This window comes from Megalops cyprinoides, chromosome 6 (assembly GCF_013368585.1).
Source record: "Megalops cyprinoides isolate fMegCyp1 chromosome 6, fMegCyp1.pri, whole genome shotgun sequence".
In the NCBI taxonomy this organism is placed as follows: domain Eukaryota; kingdom Metazoa; phylum Chordata; class Actinopteri; order Elopiformes; family Megalopidae; genus Megalops; species Megalops cyprinoides.
Window position 1 is genome coordinate 22,211,301 of NC_050588.1, and position 24,652 is coordinate 22,235,952.

Consider the following 24,652-nt stretch of genomic DNA (forward strand, 5'->3'; position numbering starts at 1 on the left):
GATCCAGGGGGCCGGTGGGGTGGCATGCCTGGCCCTGTGTCGGGCTGCGAGTGTCCCCTGAAGAAGCTTCCTCCGGGGGGCTGCGGCGGGCCCGCATCGAGTGGGAGACAGATCCGCAGCGGAGAGGATAAAAATACCGCACTCTGTGGAGGTGGCTACCGTCAGGGAGAGTCGGAATTGGACACCCCGAGAAGTGTGAAATGGAGTTTGTTTCTCCCCCGCTGGGACTTCTCTAAGGGAGCGCAGCCTCCCCAACAGCGCAGAGGGAGCAGGCTGACTGCGGGGGGGGTTGGGGGGGCAGCGACCGGTACCAATCGTCACCGCGTGATGTCTTGTTTTGTATTAATTTTTGTCTCTGTCCGCCAAGAGATCCAGTTGAGATTTCATTAAAAATAAAATGACAGCTAGCAGGGCCGTGAGAGTCTCTTCTCACTGTTGTGAGGAACTGGCCTTGCATCTGTGGGTGAAGAATGAAAGCCACCACGTCCAGCGCATGGAAGCTCCCGTGAACTGAGGATCCAGCCCCCCTTTCCTGCCGCAAGCTGTCATTTCTTTGTGTTTTCTTCCACCGTTTTGTGGTCCTGTGAGCTGATGTGTGCTGATACTAAACTTTGCCGAACTGTACAATATCACTTCATGCACATCTGTTACAGGGTACTACAATTTTTGCTCCTTTCACATCTGTTACAGTGTGAAACAGTATTACTACATTCACGTCTGTTAGTGTACTTCACAGTGTTGAGATGCTACAGTTTGCCAGTATGTGTGAACTCTGTCCCTCTCCTTCACATGTGCCGCATTTACTCTTCCTCTCTTTCTCTTCCTTTCTGTCTGTCTGTGCTTCAGTCAGTCTGTCAGTAATAATATACTCCAGTGTTTCAGCCTTGGGCAGGGGGTCCAGAAGCTGAGAAAGGCTGTTTGATTTCAGGTTTGCACGGTAAATGCAATAAACCTAGATCAACACAAACCTGTATGCAAATCAAAAAGTGCATTAAACTGGCTCTCTCGATTGGGCTCTGCATTTAAAACAGTTTGTCATTAAGACAGTCCTTTTATTATTTTGAAAGCGGGGCTCTTTATCTGGTGAAATGAAAGGAGCCAGCGACCGCTGTGTGGGTTGACCATGAACGCAGCGCGCGGTGGGACCACAGACGGTCCTTGTCTTTCAGCGCGCCATGTGTTGATTGATGGGTGTGACGCAGTCAAACAAAGCAGACATGCGGTCGTGTTTTCGGTAGGGGTCGACTGATATGGTTTTTTCAGGGCCGATACCATTACCGATTATTAGTAATCAAGTAGACCGATAACTGATATTCGGAACCGATATCCATTTGCAATAAAAATGAAAATCTTGATGTCAAACTTTAGAATGACACAAACTCCAACACAAAACTTTGTTGAAATGCCTTTAACCATATGTTTAAGTAAAAGAGAACTTTTCAACATTTTCTTAAAACAAAAAAGTGCGGGGAGCTCCCAGCAGCAATTCTTATAAAGTTAACTGAAAATTTTAATAAATAAATTAATAAATAAAATAAATGAACAAAATAGCTCCCCAAAGTTTTATAAAGTAAATAAAGTAAAAATAAATAAAACTAGTAAAACTTAAATTTGTACTGAAATTTGAGTCTCAATTAGTAGTCCCAATTCAGCAGCACCAGATTGTGGTGCAGAAAGCAGAGCTGCTCAGCGTGCTCAGCCAGTCAGCTGGCTAAATTATGGATCAACAAATGAACTTGTTAACGTTCACTATCGCATTCAAGTTAGCTCTATGAGACTCAAGATTAGCTTACATTATTATAACCATCGGCTACCTATAACATGTAAAAACACCAACTCATATGGGCGAGTAATGTTATGTTCGCAATATGGTAGCTAAAATAAGTTCCAGCTGCACTGGCACCGACATTACTCAAAGATATAGCTATCGCTACATAAATAAACTCTATTATCTCATTATAGTTAACCATATATCACTGCAACAAAGTGCATTATTCAGGCATTTTCAGTGTTACATGGGAAACTTGGCATATTTGTCATCATAGAAATAGATTTCTATGATGTTTGAGAAGATTGTGGTGTTTTTGCAACTTCAGCGGAGAGGATTGTGATGTTTATTGCAACTTCAGCAATATCTGCTGCCTTGCCTTAAAAACATAGCTCCGCTCGCTCACTGGAGCTGCTCCAGTCTGCAAACGCGTTCCTCTGTGCCCGTCTGTGGCACAGTAGCCTTCAGTGTTGATAGGCTATTACTCGTGACGTGTAACCAGTCAGACAATGCTGTGGGTGGGACATTGCTCAAGACCACAGAGTGGTGACTACAGACAGAGAGAGGCGGCTGCATCAGAGCCAAAGTAGGGCATTTTTAAATTAATTTATTTTACTGGCAATCCGATAAAAAAATAACGATTCTGATAATCGTAAAAATGCTGAATATCGGATCCGATAATTAACCAGGTCGATAATCAGTCAACCCCTAGTTTTCAGACCTCTGCATGCTCTAATCTGAGGGAAATCAAAAGTGGAGAGCATCAGGAAGAGGGTGAAATGCACATACTTTTGGAGTGTGTGCAGGGGAATTACACAGAGACAATAACAGTACAGAGAGTTAAAAAGGGAGGTGTCTGGAGGCACAGGAGACCTGCTTCTCTGCCTTACCTGTGAGTCACGGTCAACAGAGAGGAGCTGATCTGAGTGAAGGGAAGAAAAAACACTTTATTTCGGGCAGCTTGCTTGGAACAGTGTCTTTTATCCACATCCCTGAGCAGCTGCCCCTTAATGAAAGCTGCACTTCACACTTTTTGCATTCTTTTCTCTTTCACTGTTGTGTTCATTTATCTATTTTTATCATCATCTAGTTGTAGCATGGGGGTGGAATTCAAAATGCCTCCTCTCTATCCTTTTGCTCAGGCGTTTTTTTTTTTTTTTTTCAAGCCTTTTGTAACAGGGTTGTCCGCTGCTGAACCAAATTTAGGTGCTTTCCTAACAAGCTCCTCTACTAGCTTCAAGGAGTTACCTGATTCTGTGGGCCTTGTAGTATGTGGAACATGAACAGCATAGAAAAATAAATCAGATATTGAGCACTTTGTTAATGTATGTTCTGGGAGGTTTAAGTCAAGTGACATTTATAAAAGCACAAGATATGATGGTGGAGAGAGTTCAATGGGAGGGTGTGGTGCATTGGAGTCAGGTGAATCGCACAGTAGTAGTATCTTAGTAAATAATAATAGTAAAAAAGATTTACTGGGATTTTTTGTTTTATCATGGCAGTCACTAAAATGGATGCTTTCTGTGGTCTCTGGATTCGCTCTGTGTTTGAGAAGGCCTGGAAACCCTTTCACTGCCAGGGACTAATAGCAGAGCACAAATGCACTGGTTCACAGTTTGAATTGACAGGGAAAAAAAACAAGCCATTATCCTGTCCTAAACACCATTGTCTCTCAGCCGGAGAGGGAAAGGGGTTAAACTCCGGTCAGAGCTTTGAACATAGAGTTCCTGTCTGCAGTCTATCCCCAGGGGAAGAGATCTCCTCTGAGAAACATAACACAGCTCCCTCTTTGGAGTGTGGCCAGGTTATTGAGGTGGAAGGAACAAACCAGAAAACAAAAAATGCACATTGAAACCAAGGACTAAAGCTTGAAACTTTTAATAAGCTTTTCAGTCAAATAATTAGCCATGGGGTGAGGGAGAGACTTACAAAAATGCTCAGCATCAAAAGAACGTGCTACCCTTCCATTTGTCGGATTACTTTACTGCAGAGAAAAGTAGTTTTTTCTTTTTTTTAGCTGCAAGAACTGCATGTGTCAGTCTGTGTAGTGTGTGAGTTGAGAGCAAGTGTAAAGAACAGATTGGTGTCCGAGGGACTGTTTTTCAGGAGGGAACAAGCACAACAGCAAATGTAGTATTGCTTTTTAAAGGGGCCTACATCAAAATAATGACAGCATATTACCAACCAGTCAGTCGGTTAGGTCAGACCAGGGGAATACCATACAAGCATGTCATTTATGCTTCCTTGGTTCTGATACCAACTGCATGCAGCTTCTGTTTGTATCAGGGTAGATATAAAGTTAATGGCTGCACTTCTGACATGTTTGCTTGGAAATTTTTCAAGCTTGTTTTAAGCTGTCGGCAGATACATGATGGTGTCTGGATTCGGCTGTCATGTCTTTAACCAGCAGTACTGGATATTCTTCTGAGTCTTTTCTCTTTTCCCATATGTTCCAAAGCTGTACAGTAAATAAGAGACAGAAAATGGATGTTACCTTACATGGGAGGTTCTGTAGCTGTGATCCTATTCAGGTATCAGATATATGCTTTTTGAGGGGTCATGAATGGCATCCCTGTCTGCCACTCTCCTGGTTAAGACTGGTGCCGTGAGATGCCTCTTTAAATAGATTGGCACTTTCCATAATCATCCCTGTATTTCCCCACCTCTCCAGTCACACCAGGACTTAATGAACTTTCCAATTAAATGGATTATTTTTAACGCCGCTAACTTGTTTCTGGAAAAAGGTTTGCTTTCACGGACAGAAAATCCAATTAGGTTCTGTTAATATTGGGAGAGTCGAACCTGGCTGTGCATACTAATTGACGGAGTACAATCAATTTGTGGTCCCTTTTTTTTTTCTTTCGCTCATCCATCTCCCCTCCGGCTGCCTTTTGAATGTCTCAGGGGGATTCCCGACTGCTTTTCCACGGTTTTGCGGTAATCAAGGGAAGTTGGAACTTTTATATGCTAATCTGGCGGCTGCATTAGCATTCACTCGCTGCTTGTTAGTGCCAGGGCATCTGACGACGTTCATCCCTTCTCGGCTGAATCCGTGCCTCCCGCGACCTCACAGGTGTGTGTGCTGGACGCTGGTGGCCAGACCATGCATTTGAGTGGGGGGTGAGGGGGCAGGGTGTGTGGCACAAGGTGGGTTGGCATGGGAGAATATCTGCAGCCATCTGTCAAGCTGTGTCTACCACAGAGACAGTAGGAGGGCTTGCAGGTGGTGTCTCTCCAAGGCGAGTCACTCCTGAACTGTTGTAAAGAGCACTCTTTAAGCAGTGATAACGGCTGTCATTCACTTGTCATAGGGATCTTTGACTTCAAGGGGAGGATCACAGGGAGGCTAAAGCAAGCCAGTTGTGAAGTGAGAAACAATGCCTGTGTCTTTATGACTCTGGCGTCGTCCCCTATGCGCCGTTGGACGTGTGTGGCAAAAGAAGCGAGGACGCAATGTTTTGCATCCAAATGGAGGAGTCCTTGGGGCGTCCTCGTGTGCCCGCGGATGAGGTTCGGATCCGTCGGCGCGCCACGCGTCGGCCGTTATGTGTGGACGGCTTGATGAATCAGACCCAGTGCTGTCAATCAGCCAGCTCCCCACCGCGCGCCGAGCTCAGAGGACGTGATTGACAGGACACAGGAAAGCGATGGAGCATGCAGTGCTTTGGCATGTGCTGATGGAGACTCGGACTCCCATCTCTGGTGTATCCCCCCCCCCCCCCACACACACACACACACACATTTCACCACCGTCACCACTGTTAATGTTCAAGCATGTCACATGGTCCCTTAGCAGCTCTGTGTAGCTTGCAATGAAGGGGACATGGGCTGTGTGCTCAGATTTCCATAATTGAGATGAATCATTGCTTCTCTACAGAAGCCTGTTGGCTGTGTTCTTGGATCTTGTTCAGACTGTCTTCAGTATATATCAATACATAAATTATTGTTATTATTTGTTGTTGTCATTGTTGTCATTATTCTTGAATTATTTTTCACAGTAGACTTTTAAAATATCCTTTGTGGTAGCATATACCACATCCTAAAAAGGTACACATAAAAATGTTTTTAAAATATATTTTAGATGTTCCATTTTTATTGTTGAAGTGAGGCAAGGTTTTCATTGTTTTTCCTGGTACTGAAACGGGTGAGCGGCATATCAGCGAGGTAATGATTCTCTATACTCAAATCCCTATCCCTGGTCGCCCTAGTGTCCCCTTCTGTCCCTTAACCCCTCGGCCTCTTGGTGACTTGGCTGGCGTTTTGTCCAGATGCCAGAATGCAGAGTGATTTCTCATGTATGGTGATGTTGTCTGAAGGACTGCCGACTGGGACTGAAGCACATGGCCTCCTTTCGGTGAGGACTGAGTGCTGACGTTAAGGATCTTGTTTTCTCTCGTGCACAATGTTGTGGCATGTAATGTGCTTGAAGGAATAAAGAGATGCCCATCCTAAGTATGTAGCCAGAGGTAAACCCAGCAAGCACAGACACACACAGTTGAGTTGGAGCTCAGAAAACAAGAGACAAAAATCCCAGTCAAATGGGTAATACGCAATAGTAACCTTTGCCCTGTTGGAGGAAACTGGAGTTCTTAGAGAATGGAACTCAGTGGGAGAACATGCAGAGCAGACAGAGCCAGGTTTGAACCCGGCACACCTAAAAGGATGGGGCTATTCAGGGTGCCAGTTCTGATTTAGCAGTCAGGATGCAACACTGTAAAAGGAAATCAGGATCACACAAAGTCTGAGCTGCTCTTCTTCTCCCCTTTCATCTCTGCTGTCTGGGCAGCATTGTGTAAATGATCTATTGTAGCAGGAGACGCAGGAGTAGAGAGGGACCCAGTAATATCAGCTCTGAGAAAATAATTACAGTTCACCACTGACAGTTCAGATTGCAGGCAAGGGTGTGCAGTAATATCTGACGAGTATCCGGGAGGAGTTTCTCAGAGGTGAGCCTCCAGCCCAGGCTAATGAAGTGACGGCTGAGTAGTCTATCATTTCTGTGTTTCTATCTGTTTTTTCTGTCTCCTCAAGCCAGGCTGTACTCCCCCCTCCGTGGCCATGTTTTGTTGTGATGATGTAAGGAGGGTTTGAACAGAACGGCCAGGCACGTAGACACGCAACACACAAACTAACAAAAAAAACAGAATGTAGTTTCTTTTTCAAAATGTGTGGCCTGGTTTCTTCTTGAGCAGAACTCGAGATGCTCCTCTTCACAAGCATGTGACCTGGCGAGCTGTGGTGTGAGTCTCGTTCAGGAATTTAACTCCGGGCCGTCGATTTTGAAACGTTGGGAAGGCGGCCGTTGTGCCCTCCTCTACAGGCAAGCGGTCCATGGCGCGGCCGTGGCCTCGCCAGGATGTCACGGCGTCCACATGGGAGCGGTTTGTGTTTATCTCTCACAGCTCCATCTGCCATTTCCCCAGCGCTGGCGATGGGCCAGGCAGGAGAGCACCGCACGCCCATGGTACAAAACTCCCAGCTCAGTACTAATGTTGTATTGGTAATGTTGTCGTAATTTGTGCTCTGTGTTTACTAGGAGAACCCCTATCTCCTCACCCATTGTTCCTCCAGGCAGATCAAAACAACAGTGTATCAATTGCAGATGATGAGATTCCATCACGTTTTATGTCACCAGAATGGGTGTCAGCTGCCTTTCCCCCCTGCCCTGTACACTGATCTGTGGATCTGTTCCGATGGCTTTCGAATGGTTTGACCTTTGAACCTGTGTATCGACCCAGCAAGCAGTGCCGGTCTACAGACTATCATCTGAGAATTTTTCATCACCAGGAGGCTATGCACTTCCTTCCTTGTCGGGATAAAGAGAGGAACAAAAGAGTTCCAATTATAGAACTTTCTGTTCAGTAACAGAAGGGACAGAACTCAGTGTAATGAGAGTCTGCCATCTCAAAATGGCAGATCTCAAAATTATACAATGTCTTTAGCGCAGTCTGTCCCTCAGTGTGACTCTAATGGTCATGCAGGATAACAGGACTTTGCCTGTTTTGTCTGTCAGATGTTGAGGTCCTTTATTCATTGATACATTTATTGATTATGATATTGAGGTCAGTCTATAGTGTTTAAAGCACACTTTTTTTTGCCTCAGAGCAGAATAGCAAGGACCTGCTACCAGATCAAGGATAAAAATGACAAGAGGAATGAAAGGGTGACATTTTCAGAGGAAGCGCTGGCTTAGCAACCTTGCGAAATGCAGGTTGCACATTTAAAGAATGCAGAGCACTCCTGTAGGGATGCTAGTTCAGATCCCTGTGTCTAGACAGTGAGGTTATGGAAAGGCTAACTCAACGTGTGGTCTAGAGCATCGAATGGCTTCAGACACAAACAGGTGTTATTGGCTTTCTCATGGCACCCATTTGACGGGGATTTTTGTCTCTTGTTTTCTCAGCTCCAACTCAACTGATCGATGCACAAGCCAGTGAGATCCTTTAAAGTAAACCAAAGAAAGAGAAAATGTGAAATTCACAATGTGAGAAGACAAGCAGCCAGGAAGTGGTGTAGCAAAACAAACAAGGCATTCTTCAGAAAAAGAGGACATGTCATGAGAAGCAAAAGGACATGCAAAATGACAGCATGTCTGGTGATATAGTTCTTTATTGACATACTTTGAAGTAAAGTACCTTATGCGTCTGAAATTCTTAAATGCGAGAATAGCTTACGGGCAGATGTGGGGACTGCTGGACAACCACATAAACCGTTGTTGCAGGGTTATGAAACATATGGGTTATTTTAAACACATTTAACAGCAAACCTCAAGCCTGCAAATGTTTATTTGTGACACTTACACTCTCACCTCTGTTTCCGGCTGCTGTTTTCTCTCTCTTTTTCCAAAAGGAGCACTAATGAGTTGTTGCTAGGCAGCAGATGCAATAGTCAGCTCAGCTGTGTCAGTCAGCAGAAATCCGTGTAAACAAGTAATACAGTGTATATCAAGTTACAGTCTCAAGCAAACAGTAGAATTCTCTGTTCAAATATTGCATTTTACACAAGCTGAAGTCTTACACAAACAGCAGTTTTCTGCTCAAATAATACAGTTTATTCCAACTCCGTGTGCCACACAAACAGCACTTCTGCATTCAGGCAGAGGTTGCAAATACTGAGTTCACTAGACTAACCAGCATCTTTTGAAAGAATATAAATATAAATGGATGATCGTAAAATGCAACATTTCTGCAAAGACTGATCTGTACAGTGCGAATCAACTGATATGGTCACCACAGTGACAAGAATGAGCAATGGATCTGCACAGAAGCCTGCACAACATGAGACTCTCAAACACAGTCCCTTCTACTGGGCTGACATATTGTATGATGTCACAATGGGCTCAGGGTCCAACAGAGGAACAGTATGTTGTTCACTGATTGGAGCTGGTGCCAGAGTGACTGATTGATAGGCTTAAGTTGACCAGCCTGTTGTACACATTTGACCCTATTTCAGTTCAGTTATCCTGTGATTATACTCCCACAGCCTCAGTTTAAGTGGAGGCCCACTGGCTCCAAGGTGATAATGAATCGTTTCTAAGCAAAAATTAAGAAAGTGAATTGTCACACGAGGGTCAGGAAGGAAAATCGAATGTCCTTGCGCTTTAATTAAAACGCTCGTGCTGAGAGCACAGCTTCAATCATGATAGGCCAGTTAATCTATTTGTTATTTATTTATTTTTTGATGGGAGGAAAGTATAGACAGCACATCAAAGGGATGGGCCTTTGGGAGATAATAAATGTCATGCAATCCATTTATCACTCTTTAATAATGCATGTGGTAGGTAACAATTTTTTTGTTTGTCCGTTGAATCCTTAGATTATAATACTGTGGCAGATTGCATAAGGAAATTTAATCGTCAGAGAGCTGCCTTGCAGTTAATTTTATATCCAGAGTTTCCTATACATTATTCACACTCTCTTACTTAATGACCTAGTGCTCAATAATTAAGTGGCATATATACTAGGAGATACTAGGAGCACAGTTGTGCCATAGGTTCCACAGTCTTGATTTATATAGAGATGTCGACGTGTGTGTCTATGATAAGGATGCATTTTGATTGTATGTTTATTGCCTTTACTTATTTGTTCATTTTTTATGTGTAAAAATTATGTGTCCAGAAACCTTGTTAATTTTTCATTACAATCTTATATCAATGGTATTACCTGGCAGTAAAACTATATTCTATTTGTCGTGCAGTGATGTGCATTTCAGTCTTATCACAGACTAATTTAGTGCTGTTGGCTCACCTGTAGTTATTCTCCTCATGGAGACGAGACATTCCTGTTTAACTGCTTCTGTCACCATTTGGAAAAGAAAAATTGCATGGAAACAGGAGCTTGAATAGGGGAGCATAATTTTAACTTTAAAAAGTGTGATGTACTACACCTAAGTGTTCATTGGGCAAAGCATGTTGTGATAAAGTTTCATACACAACAAAAAGCATTTCCAGATAGGAGTCACTTACAGGTTAATGGCTGGGTTTCATTGCCTGTTTGATGAACAGACTGCATTGTTGATGTTGTGATAAAAAGAGAGAGTGATGTTCATCTCAAGTCATGCTGCCTGTTTTTAGAAGTGTCACTGTAAACATCTGTGCAGAGCGTCTCTCCCTCTCTCCCCTTTCAGCAATGCCAAACTTACGTTATATTTTCTGTTGTAAAGCATGCATGTGGTGTGAAATCATATGGAGAAGTTAATAACTTACCAGAGGGCATGAGAGGGTGTCAGGTTGGTGGATGCCTCCCTTCTAAGGAAGCGCGGTCACAATGCGGGTGCGCTGTTGTGCTCTGCGCATAACATATGTGTTCCATAGTGGACACCAGAGGAATGATAACCACTGTCACTATGATATGGGGGAATCTGTGGAATTTGAGAAGTGTGATTTTTGGCAAATTGGTGTTAATTTAATATTTGATATTTTGCTGTTTGTTGTATGTCTTGGCACCTGGAATGAAGCAGTGAGCGAGGTAGCTGTCAGAAAGACTGAATATCTCGATGCTGTGCAGTGTTCTGCATTATTTGAACACCATCCAAGTGCTCTACCCAGCATGATGTCAAAGTGAACATATTGTCCACACAGGCAGTTGCTCCCCGACATGAAGCTCTATCAGTAACTTCAGTCATAGTTAATATTATGTCATGACATGAATTTAATGACTGTAACATTGTGTTATATCCAAAATAACTAGTCGTGTATGTGGCGTTTGTGCAGCAGAGAACACCAAGACCAAGCAGCAAGTGCCTGTAGCTCTCAGTGATGAAGCGGTCTGTGGTGCGTCAAACTTCTTCTTAATAAGGGAGGATTCGTTCACTCTCTCTATTTCTGTCCCTCTCAGAAGATTGTATCTGAGATCTGACATCACCCTTTACAGCTGAGACAGTGGGCAGGAACAGTCTTTTGTTTCCCCTCTTCCTCCTTGTCATCCACCAGTTCAAGAGCATGTCGGCCTCATTTGCATAGCCAGCCTGAGGCTACAGCTCCACTTTCTCCACAGGCGATCCGCACTGTACAGTACACCTGATGCACCTGAACCTCACATTAAAATGAGTCATGTGGCATACACCAGAGAGGAGACTTTAACAATGACAGGGAGAAAGAGGTGCTGTCACATTGCACTATGGGGGCTGCACTGCACTCCCTCTTGAAGATGCAGCTCTCCAACGAAATGCCTTAAAGTGGTGTAACTTGTGTCATCAGAACAGAGGGAGGGAACAGCCATGGCCAGCATTCCTAGCTTTGGAGAGAAATGCAAATGCTTGATATTAAAGTATAATTCAACCACGAGATTATAAAGGTATGTGTGGTTTCTCACTTGTACTATAGTAAGAATGGGCTATAAAGGCCCTTTGTTTTTTAAATTATCAATAAAACAAGTTAATTGTTCAAAGTTTTCTTCATGGTCTCCTGGCCAGCTGTATTGTAATGGAATGTATTGTAATGTAATGGGGGGGCGGGGCTGAAATGTTGGAGGGAGTGCTGTCTGTTTCAACACCAATCTCATGAAATAATTCCATCCCTGCAAGGCCACCAACTGAACATTCTTTGAGGGCTTATATCAAGATCGTAAAAAATTCTGACATTGTTGGAAATCAGAACTCAAGTATCCACTCACTTCTGTCTTCCTGGAGAGCGATGTTGTCTGCTGACCCTTCCTGAGTAGAGACTGGGAAACCATCGGGAGGAGCTTCTGCTACTAGGAAGGTTTAGTGAAATTTTGTTTGCATGCCAAACTAAGCATCAGGTAATAATCAACATGAACATAAAGCTGTTTAAGGGGTAGTGCCCCTATAGGTTTTACCTCTAACTAGCACTTTGGTAATGCAGTTACATTAGGGATGAATGTATGGCTCAACATTCTTCCATGAAAAACCACATAGGAAATGGCTGTATTGAAGATTTGTGATTTTTGTGTAAGTGCAATCGTGCAAACCTATAACTGTTCTCCATTAGTTACTATGGGTTTGTTATGTAACAATGTTGCACTCTTACTCTTAAAGTAATCACAGAATTATTACACGGTTTTGTTACAAGTAAATGTGAACTTATTTTGAAGTGTCATGTGGTACTACTCTTGGTCAATTTTGGGGTTTTGTGGTTGTGTAGTTTATGTGTTGAGGAGTCACTGAACTTGAGACCTCAGCGCTGAAGTTGGAACCTTAGTTAAGCAGCTGTTTTCTCCCCACCCTGCTCCAGGACAGAATAAAAAATGCATGTTACGGAATGGGGAATGTGAAAGTGAAAGTATTGTGATTAGTGCTGTCTGCATGCCTACTATGAGATAACTGCTGATATGTAGGTATATTATTGGTTGTGCTTAAAATGAGTTGCTGCTGTTGGTATGTGTATTGCAGCAACTCTGTAGTTGCACTCTGGTGCACGTGAATGTCTAGGAATCTCACATAACCTTTAATTTCAGATGTCAATGGAAGATCGATTCTGAACTAAATAATGTTTATGCTGGGGGTGGGGGGAGGAAACAGAAATGTACCCTTCCAGCCAACTGGTGAATTAAAAAATAAAACTGAGCCAATTCTTGGAAAGAAAGCCAGTTCGCCTCCACTTTAATAAATCAATAAGGAATCTGGCAAAGTTAATACGGTCTGCCAGAGAGCAGCAAATCTGCCAACCCCCAGCTCAGGAATCCCTCCCCCCAGCTCTCTGGAAGCTGTGCTGTAAATTGCTGCTTTGGGGACATCTCTCTGAAAGGCTGCCATGTCACAGCCTAAAGAACACAGTTGTTGCTGTCCAAGGGCTGGCTTAAGAGACAGCATACTTGCCACCTGCCACCCAGACTGTTAGAGGAGTAGACGGAGAAGTCAAGTAGATGGAGGCTGTTCCCCAGGCTGGTCCAAGCGCTCCATAAGAGGACCTCACAGTCAGTGAGCTGTCATCATGCAATGGCCGGTACACTTGTGTGGACAAAGGGTAGCTTGATATCCTCCAGGCTGAAAACACTGAGAAACTCCCTGGCTTATTGTGCAGTGTTTCCTTTGTTATTTTTTTTACGGCGTTCTGAATATTCCACCTCCCTTCCCTTGAGCATTTCAAGATTGGTTTAATGCACTGATTCTCAATCCTGCTCCTGGGGGCCCGCCTGCTCCACACATTTTCCATCTTTCCCTGCTCTACCTACCTGACTGAACTCATCAGTGGCACTTTTGATTAGCTGAGCACACCTGATTTAATCAAGAGCGTGCACACTAATTTCAATCAGGTGTGTCTGGAGCAAGGATAGATAGAAGATATGCAGGACAGTGGGCCTTCAGGAGTAGGATTGAGAAACACTGGTTTATTGTATGTTTCTAGCCTAGTCGATGCATAGGTTTGTGCCCTGCTATGAAGAGCAGAAAAATGATTAAACTGTGATTGGATGCCATCAGCATGGAGAGGCAGCTGAGGCTTTCAAGCCCATAGGGGTCTTTCTGAAAATGCATTAAAAAAGTATCATTGGATATTCCTCTTCTGATGATGTATTCTGGGGTTGAAAGCAAAGAAAAATGTGTTTGATGCAGCCTTAAATGGAAGCCATATTCCTGCAAATATGCATGCACTGTTAAGGTATCGAAATGGCTGTTTGTGAAAACGAATTTCATAATGGTTTTATCATTTACAGATACTGCTAAATGAGATTTACAGATATCTTATACCTCTGCAGGCTGCACTGGTAGCAAAGTGAAGATGAGTCTGGCCATAACAGCAAAAGCGCTCGTCTCACTGCTCAAGGAAGCAAAGACTCTTAATGCTGGCCTGAGAACTGGGTGATCTATTACTGATGTCTGTATCCAACTATGATGCACACACTGTTTCTAGAAAATGGCTAAATATCAATTCTAGCAAGTACCAATTCAACTGTTGGGGACCATATTTGAGCCATATTATAGGATAAATCAAAAGTGCATATCACAAAAGATGAGATCAAAATACTTAATACTGCAGTCAGCCTGTTAGCAGATATATATATATTTTTTTATTTGTGTACAGTTATCCTCTGTCATTCAGTTTTTATGAATCACAGTGCTCAATAGCACTCCCCATTCTTGGCTGCAGTAGAGTGCATATCCCATCTCACGCTCATCTCATTATTTAAAGTGCATCATATACAGCACGCTATTTCTTGATTTGCGTAAGTCATTACTGCATGGAAAGTTCAGTGAAAAGGGAGTTATTGGTACACTTATTGTATGTGGTCATAGTCATGTTTATTGAAATATGTAAAATAATAAGAAGGGATTCCCTCATTTTTATTTACTGTGGTGTACTGTCCTTGGTCTTAGTTTGATACCTCTCCGTTTCTCCTAATTGGCTGGTTGGCCTTGCCCTGGGAGTGAGTGGCGCCGTGAAAGTGGAAGCGTTCCAGTGCTTCTCTCTCCCGCATGGCTTGGCGCACTGCCATGCCATTTCCGCTTGGCACCGTGTCAAAATGCCATCATCTCCACGCACTGGAATGGCATTTATTGCCATATTAAGCCCACCGGGATATCCATCATTCAACCACAGACAACAAGGAGAGCTACCATATGTCACATTTAGTCCATTTAGTGCAGTTTTCCATTGGCACAAAATCCATTTGCAACACTCCAGAGCAGGAAAATCATTTGTAAGTTCTCACAAGGCCACATTGTACCAGGACTGATCCTAAAGCCATTTCAATAATAATGAATAATGGGGAAAAATTATTAAATGTACTTGCCATATTTTGACCTCCAGAGGTAGAAATCCTTGCACAAACTAAATCCTAACTCTCAGACACAAGGACATCTTTAAGGTGCATTTTCATGTAGCGTTGCAACAGATTGCACTTGATAGGGGCCATATGGCTGTTTCTGAGAGACAGAGCTGTACCTCAGAGGCTTTTCATGTAGGTTTAGTCTTCAACTTCAAACAAGGCTTTTGTTTTATTGTAGAACACCATTATAAAATGAAAGAGTCCATTCAAGGAAGTAATCAATCAAAGAATGTTTTGGTGAGTGTGGGGTCCACATTCACCCCTCTTAACAGCTTGCAAGTGTGATATACTTGAATGAGTAATATTTAGTTTGACTCAGTCCAAAGTATTAGCTTAGCAGTATACAGTATCTGTATTATTTTCCATTTTGTGTTGTGATTATACTAGTGGATACACCAGTCCTTTAGGGAAGTATTCATCAAGTACTTATGTATTTATTATTGCTCCTTAGGTACTTTAATAAATATTTTAATATGACTAGTGGATGCAAAACTGTGTGTTTGTTGTATTAATTACAATTCTATAATTTTATCTCTTTACTGATTCATTTTACAGGGCATTTCTTTCATTGGGTGAGCCATGCAGTTTTCAGGTCTCCTATAAAATTAAACTGACTCATTAAGTGCAATTTAATTGGAGCAAATTGTTTTGGCCCAAATCTGCTTGCAGTAGTAGTCCTTTAATCAGCTGTATGTGTTGGATAACACAACTGGCCTGCAACAGAAGTTAATGAGCTCGGTGTAGTGCTAAGGTCCCTATCAGGGGAGCGCTTCGCCTTTTTGCCGAGGGAAAAAAAAACTTCAGGAAAATAACACATTTTAAACTGTGGGGGGATAAAGATTACTCATGCATTTTTTTAAAAAAAGCCCTCTAAGTCAGATGATAAGACTCAGATCTGTAAGAGAGAGGTTAAAGGTTGAATGAGAGAGATGGAGAGAGAGAGAGAGAAAGAGAGAGAGAGAGAGGTTGAGGGGCTGAGAGAGACACAGAGGGGCAGAGAGGATTCCATCCCTCAATTTGGACTCCTTCCTTTGGGACCCTCAGTCACCTCTAAGCCATGTCATCCAAAGAGTTTTATGGCAAAGAGTTTTATAAGTATAAGTTATAGAAGTTTCTATATCATGCAACTTCATTCTTGGAGCCAGAAGGAATTATCTAAAAAAACAGTCATACTTTTTTTAAAGGGGCTGTTTACATTGTTAGAAAATGTTTTTACAAATCTATTACTGCTTATATGACTTTAGAGAGACTTCAAATGAAATGCTGACAAATAGATAATAAATGTGTAGTAAAGGGGTAATAAATTGCCATTTTGTATGTTGGTGTACCATTTTTGACAGGGCATGACTAAACTGGATTTAAGTGGAAATATTAATGTTAGAACCTTACATGAATTCAAAACAACAAATCTGAACATATGAGATGTACACAAAAAAAAATTCAATAATTTCTCATTTTCAAATTGTATGGGTGGTGCCCTTTTACTACTAACTCGCAGTCTGCTTGCTACCCCATCAATGTCATAATATTTCAGTAATACTTAATACATTAGAAACAGTGTATTATACAAAGTTATTCTCAATTAATAGGTAGCATATAGCTGTTAATCAAGCGTGCATAAAAAACGTGGCCTGTATAAAACTACAATGATCATGTATCGAGTTAATTTAACATCAGTTCAGGTTCCAGTATTATGCATTGTGCACGGCTCTTTCCACTGAATTTAGTAGGTCTAATATTCGTCAGCTATGATTGGTGGAGTGAGGTCATAATTGTAATGACATTTCCCTCCGGCTGGGGTCCCAGGTCCTTTTTAGCAGTGTGCTGTACATGCAGCCCCACCAGCGACAGCAGCAGGGAGGAATGCGTGTTAAGAAAGTAACATTAAAGTAACATTAATAGGATTTTCTAGATCAGATGTCTAATGCTGTTAGAAAGCTGCTTTGCCCAAAGCCGTGTCAGCTTAGCCCCATCCCCACCCCTCCATCGCCCTGTAGGCCCGGAAAGGCAGCACTAAGACAAGCCCGGTGGTTCTGGTTGACCCAGTCCCGGGAGCTTTGACCGACCAGTTAATTCCGCATCACTCCCTGGTGCGCGGTGGGGAGTTTTGTGAAGAAGCTGTATCTGAATCGCCGCCCTGTCTTGCTGCCCTTCTCGCCAAGGCTCACATCAGTCTCCTCGGCCCCGCTCTTCGGGAGTGAGCCAGTCGTCGCGACACGTCTCCTACATAACGGGACATTGGTACTCAGTTAACCAGAGCCCCCCCCCCCCATCCAAAGAGTGCCATTATTCACAAGTTCAATCAAACTCCGCATTCCTACATTAGATTTATATTTATATTTCCAGTGACTCAGCTTTTCCCGCTCAATACCATCTCCAGCCACAGCCTGAGAGGGGTCTCGCAGGGCTGATGGGAAACTTTTGGAAGAGATGTGTGGGAGATGAAAGAAGTTGCTGGTTTCTGATAATTGAAGTGTGTGTGTGTGTGTGTGTGTGTGTGTGTGTGTGCATGTCTTGGGGAGTGGTTACTGTCACTTGCTGGGGCAGAGGTCATAACCTAAAGGCTGTTGGTTTGATTCCCTGGCAGGCCACTTCTGCTGAGCCCTTGGGCATGGTACTCAACCTGAATATCCATTTATATCCAGCTAAATAAATGGATAAAAAGAACAGCAATTGATAACAGCTGTGAGCAATGTGCGTTGCTTTAAATCTGCTAAAGAAATGTAATGTAGTGCAGTGCTTGTTGTTTGATGTGGAATGCGGTGTGTTTCTCTCTCTCCTTTTCCCAGGAGCGTAAGCTGTGCGCCCACCCCTTGATGGAAATCTACAAGGATCAGCTGATCTACTACATGTGCCCGCTGGCACGCCAGAGCGACTTCAGTGTACCTGAGATGGACGACACAGAAAAGAAGCTGCAAGGCAGGGAGGAGTCTGAGGAGGACAGACAGACAGAGATCACAGGTATAGCTGGGCACTGATAACAGAACTGGTTTAAATGTCTCCTCCAGGTAATTCATAGACCTGAATAGGTTCACACTCAGGCAGTTGTAGTCCCTTTCTAATCAGATGAGAAGATACTGTGCAAATACAAGCACAGGCTGCATTTTACATTATTCATTTGCTCAAAGGCAAACCAGTATATTGTCCGTTTCCAGCGTGACTTACAGTATTGACTGAATTGGCTTTGAAGACGTGAGGTACAGTCCTGGTACTGTCTGTGTGTTGAATGGGACTCAGTGTCCTAAAATCCCTTTTGTGTTTTGCTGTATGTCTCCTGTTGGAACACATTACATTACATTACATCATTTAGCAGACACTGTACCTAGCACAGCATGACTGAATTATTCTGCAGATCCAGAGCCCCTCAGTCACACTGCTTTCTTATCAGACACATAGGTCTCAACAGAGGACAGAGGTGTTGTGAAATGTGTTGTTTTCAGTTGCTGCCACCAGTATCGATTGTGCCAATTGTCACTGTGAGTGTGTTTCTTCAAGTGCCACCAATCGCACTTGAATCACCTTGCCCTTGTTTTTTCGCCTGATGGGGGCTCTCAGCTCAGTGCAGTGGAGGTATTGACTGGTCACTGCGCTAATCTTTTTTTTTTTTTGTGAGAAATGGATGAGAAATGGACTGAGTGAGAAGGTGGTATTTACTAAGGGGATTATTCAGAGAGTGGAATCAGTTCTTATCATTACACAGCCCAGGGCTCTGTGCTTATTACTGTCACAACAGCGATTTGTGTTAGTCCCGTGCTCCTGTTTTCCTTTGCCCTACGTGCCTATTCAGTTTCCAGAATGGTGCAGAAATTAAAACTTGATTGTAATTCAAATTCCCTCAGCTGTCATTTCAAGGCCAAAGAGTCTCCAGTCAGCAGGCGTTTAGCTCTGAGTGCTTTGTGCGTTTTGGCTTCACTCATCATCTTAAGCCAGGAGCAGTGGTGAGGTGGTTGCCTCATTGTGAATTGTCTCCTGTGTTTCAGTGATTTTAAAGTTGATGCTAAAGCCTTGAGCACACAGTGTAATTTTATCCCAAATTTAACCATGGTCGTAGCAGTTATGAGTTTGCTAGGTTATGCATAACTTTCTATGATTACTAAAATTATGTGCATGGTGAAATTATACACTGACTTAGCACTGTAGATCTTGTACCTTATAGTTTGCAAGCTCTTTGGAGCACCTATGAGCTGCGAAGCAGTTTCTTGCAGGTCAGAAAATTTTTCCCATTTGTTCAGTGTTGAGTTTCACCAGTCTATCTGCTCAGCAGAGACTGCCAGAAACCAACAGAAAATACCATTCAGCAACAGAATGTTAGCAGTTTCTTCCTGCAAGAAACAGTGAAGGAGCTGTTGAAAAAGAAAAGCACAATGACAACAAGATGCAAGCGCCAAACAGGAACTTGCTGAGCTGTGATGATTGAATGTGTTTATTTGATCCAGACTGCTGGACCCAGCTAACAATGAAAGCACGAAAGGCTGAAAAAAAAAAATGACAGAAAACAAATTTGTATGTCAGAAAGTATGTCCTGGAGTTCATGTCTGAGCAAGGAAAGTTAAAAGCTTTTTCATATTTTTAATATGTATAGTTATAATTGAAGCCACATCTTGAGGTGACACACACATTTGAATTTAAATTTACTCATTTGACAGACACAACTGTTACCCAGAGCCACTCACCAACCAAAGGCACAGAAGTAACACTGCAGAAGGCTACTTGAGGTGCTTATAATAAGGCCAGACTATGCTGTGGTGTGTTAGCCCCAGCGATTCCGCAGTGGCCAGCTCATACAGTGTGGTGGGCCCACTGACAGCACATGCCCTTAATATTTTTCAGAAATCGCTCCATGTTCGAGGCTTAACTGTCAGTGTGTTGATGGGCCGCTCTATTTACACATGGTGGCCTTAGCGGCCCTGCCATTCTCTGAGGCAGGTGTCACAAGGTGGCGGTTATCTGCCCTGTCCATCACTCCGCTGATAGCGGAACCGGGACTCGCTGATGAGAGACTGCCATTCCGTTCCGCGATGGAGAGAGGAGAGATATTGCAGGGCCAGCATAGCCCAAGGCACTGGGGGAATTGTTGTTGTTCACAGTTTGGAATTGATCGGATATAGGCCCATCTCCGGAACAGTTTGGGGGAGTGATCTCCAAACACCTCTTCATATCAGATTCTGACTACACGGAGGGTATTTTTGGTGAAACTTTATTTGGACGGAAAACCGATCCAATTCACCCTCAAGCCAAACAGATCATCTTGCTGGGTTTTTATATTTTAAATATTTGTGTTAATTCAAGTATATTGACACGTATGTTTGCCATGTTAATGAAGCCATGTTGTTTTTTTAGTGATCACAGGTTTAAGGCTTCCTTTTCATTAGCTTTTGGATGTATGTGTATGTCACAAGAAACAAAGAAAAAAATGTAATTTCAGCTGTCTTATTCATGCACTCTGGCTTTTCAGACAGTTCCTGATATCACATCTTCCTTTCTTTTCTGTGTGGAGGACAGGCTGGCATTTAGTCTGCCTTAATGAGCCTTATGCTCCTGTTTTCACTCTGTAGGACAGTTTCATCGAGTGATGCATTTTGGGAATGAGAGCATCAAGGCTGGCATGTTGCATCATGGACCCTTTGTGTGTCCAGATATATTGGTTATGTGTGTGTGCTTGTGTGTTTATTATTTTAACTATACATAGAAATTGCTACAGATGTGCTGCAAATTTTATGTATTGGATATCAGAGGTTGTTTTCTAGTAGTGATTGACCAGTCAGAAACCACACAGTGTGTGTGTGTGTGTGTGTGTGTGTGCGTGTGTGCGTGTGGCACTGTCTTCTCTGATACCTCTTCCTTCAGTTCATTCTGCTGTTTATACTGTTATGACTGACAGAGATGGTTTTCCGCTGTCTAAACCATGGCCTTTTTATACTGGGTTATTTCTAATACTGAGCCTCTCTCTGTGAATCACACTGTTGAACCCCCCACAGAGGCGAAGAGGACTAAAACAGGCCTGAAAGCTGGGGAATATTAAGCTCCAAACCCACGCTCCACCGACAAGAATCATTCAGAATGGATTGAACACTCAAGTGTAAAGTGCAGTGATGAGTCTTCTCATAATTAGAGAGAAATCAGATAAAGCTGTTAAGCTGCAACCAGAAAAGTGAGTGTTATGAAGCAAACCCCAGTGGTCTGGAGATTGTAGATGTTCAAGCCGGGTCTCCTGTCCTTCAGTACACATCCCAAAACTTTGGCCTAAAGATGGTTATACTGCACAGCATGGACACAACCAAGACATGTGCATAATGGGGAAAAAATATTACTGTGCTTGTACCTCCCCTGTAGTGGAAAATGATTACGCCCTAGAACGCCTGACCTGGGTTCACCGTTTTTCATTTCATAAAATATAATGATGTGGTGATTACTGTTAAGAAATACTAGAAACGTGTAATTTCATGCTTCGTAGAACCAAATCAAACACTTGTCACATGATATGATTATGGATACATCACTGACTGTTCTGGCACTCTCATCCAGATCCTGCCAAATTCCTGCATGTGCATTTGAAAATGTGGTAATTAATGCAGAAAACAGATTTATTCCCCGTTCCCTGGAACCCTTATTTTCCCAGGTGTGCTTTTAAAGGATGTGCTCAAGAGCACTTTAAGTCTTGTGATTGCTTAATTAAGATATTTATTTTTACCTAGTTAATGAAGCTATGTCTCATTAGACGTGACAGCTCAACTGTCAGGGGATATTCCGTGAGTAGTACCAAAAACAAGACAAAAAAGAAACAGGAAATCAGGTTTCTAAGTTGGAAGCCTTGGGTGCAAATAAACACCCCTAATCATGTATTTTATCTGTGATTGTCTTTTTAGCACTTTGGTAGAGTGATTTGGTGCTCTTGTGTCAGTGGTGCACATTTTGTGGGTACCTCTCTCATGTTTCATGACCTCTCAGAAAGGGGTTCACTTTGCCACAGCCCACCCTGCACCCTAACAAGTGATTGAATGCCTTAGCATTCTGAAGAATTGCCTAATCATAAGACAATTCTTCAGTCTGCAAATTGTTTTCAACAGCCCCACCCTCAACATTAGTCTCTAATTAGGTTTAGATCATTCGAACAAGGCAATGGGATCCCAGCACCAAAATGTGTGGAATGTGATTTTGAACCGTTTCCTAGAGAGCACTTTTGTGTTTGCGAATGACATCAGAGGTGGCTTACAGCAATCAGTGACTGGCCTTATTCATGATTAAAGCACACAATCAAATACATGTAATTATATGAGCACACATGTACACAAAGCACACAAAGCATGTACAAGAAGCAATGAGAATTGACCATTCTTGTACCAATCAGTAGTTGTTAAAACATTTGCTATTTTTTTTAGAGGTATTTATTAGATTTTCTTTTTACTGACACACGCAGCAGGAAGGTCTTGAATAATCAGTGCAGACAACCCCATGCAGAGCGGGTGTGGATATCCCGTGGACCTATCTCTCCAGCCCCAGCTGGGGAAACAGCTGCATGGACGTTTGTCAGACCGCCTCCACCAGACGTCCTCTGGCTCTGCTGAGCCAAAGCCCGCCACCGTGCATCTGGCCTGTCCCTCCACCAGCCCGTGGGCAGAGTGCCCCGTCAGTCCCCAGTGTCCCTTTTATTTATTTATTTTTTTTGTTTGTTTTTAGAGGATGGGGTTGGCAGGGGCCTAGCCGATGACGCATGCACTGAGGTGCGAAGCCTAACAGTGCGGAAATCTTAACCGTCATCTCCTGCAGAGCGCGGGTCGCACCAGAGAGACGCACTGGTTGAATATTAACCCCCCACCCTCAGAGTAGACCGCGACACTGTTGACAGCAAACAAGCCTCTTTGAAAGGACGACAGCAAGGGTATTACTCACTCTTATGTTAAGCCTTCCTAATTACCCAGCACATAATTATATATTACCATATATTCAATTCTGTAATTATTTATGCATGTAATTATACAGACCCCCACCCATGCAGTTACACAATGATTGCACCTGTAATTAGAAAGATCTTAAGTCAGGGTTTGCAACAGGAAGATAAATGGACTCCATTGGTGTAGAATTGGCACGTGCAGCCAGCAGGTAGGAGCTGTGTTACCCAGGTGTGCGTCAGCCTGTAGTGTTCGGTGATGTGTGCTGCTTTAAGCTGTGTTTCTATGTGACTGAGTCCAAATGTGCCACCATGTAACTTGTCCTGGATGCCTCCTTCATGCATATTTCCAGTTCCCCGGGGGCACACCTGAGCGTGGCCAAACACAGGAGAACCCAGGTACAATCAATTAAGCAGTGCTGGATCCGACAGGAATATGTTATACAAAAATGGCCATGAAATGAGGAGTCTCAGGACACAAATGTAAGCATGGAAGGTGTTTTTTTTTCAGCACGAACTTCCTCAGCTGAAATTTGAAATGTATGTGTGCAGTAAAACATAGTTCTGACCCTAATAATTACCACTGTTCTTCACTGACAATATTCTAGCTGTGTTCTATGGTCACTAAATCAATAAAATGTGTATATTTGTATGGTACCAGTATATTCTGAGGAGGTTTGATTTCAGGTTATCAGCCTCGATAAAGTGACATACTTAAAAACTCAGTAATCAAGTTATAAAGCCTATAGCAGCACATGTGGAGATGGTCCTGTGTTTCCTGCAGGTAACACTTCATAGATAACGTGAAGGGAGCTCAGCCGGTCCTTGCATCAGTCCCAGTGTCCCACACTGAACATCGTCTACTCACACAGTAATGACAGCTTTCTGTCTCTATCTGCAGTAAGAAAAAAAACTACACCCAAGTCCACTGGGGTGTGTGTGTGAGATGAGAGTGTGAATGAGTGTGAGCTGAGTCCTGTTTCTTCATGTGTTTACCCCGCCTAGTCATGAGCTCCCACTCAGCCAACCTCCCCCCCCCCCACCCAAAACGAACAAGTCTCATTCAGGCACAGTCTGGTTCTCTCTAATTACAATTCCACTGCTCCTTAAAATCCTAGTGCCTCCGTTTGAAACATTTTAAGAACAAGACCTTGCTTCTGTTCTAATAATCCCACTGGGCCTAATTTAGTAGCTAATGCAAGCAAATGTTATTAAGAGCCTTTCCAAAGCACAGCCTACTTCAGTTCAGGAGCTTCGTCATGACTTACTTTAGGGAGGGGTGGGGGAGGGGGGGGGGCTAGACCAAATCTGTCTGAAATCATTCTAAAGGTTCTCCCTTCTCCCTAAATAATATGATTATCTCTGCATTTTTTATATTTAAAACTAGCATGCCAGTTGAGAAAGGTACAAGGTGAACACGGCTTGATTTGCCAACCCAAGTGGAGACCTACAGTGTAATTGATAGTAATTTTTCAATTTGGATATTCATTATAGTCATACTTAACTACCACTTTTTCCATCACCCAGGTGACCTGCAGTGAAATTTTGGGGCCAAATGAATGAAAGTGAATAGTAAAATTGACTGTATTGTCACCGGTTGGCTCAGTGCATTTGTTTCTCTGACAAGGGAATGTAAGGCAGTGGCTCTTTCCTTTTCCCTCTGCTGTGTCAGTCCTTAGTCCGTCTCCATTACATCACATCCTGTGGGTCTGCATCGCTTTGGGAAGGAGGAGGAAGTGAGGTCATGGTGATTTCTTTGACTTTCTTGCC

At 43.0% G+C, this 24,652-nt stretch overlaps 1 protein-coding gene across 1 annotated transcript in view; it reads left to right on the forward strand.

The window, feature by feature from the left end:
- Positions 1–24,652, forward strand: part of LOC118779584 (testis-expressed protein 264-like) — an 85,879-nt gene that overhangs the window by 54,383 nt on the left and 6,844 nt on the right. Inside the window, exon 3 of the mRNA XM_036531755.1 lies at positions 17,784–17,955. Within this exon, the coding sequence (XP_036387648.1) occupies positions 17,784–17,955 (172 nt within the window). The remainder of the gene's footprint in view (positions 1–17,783; positions 17,956–24,652) is intronic.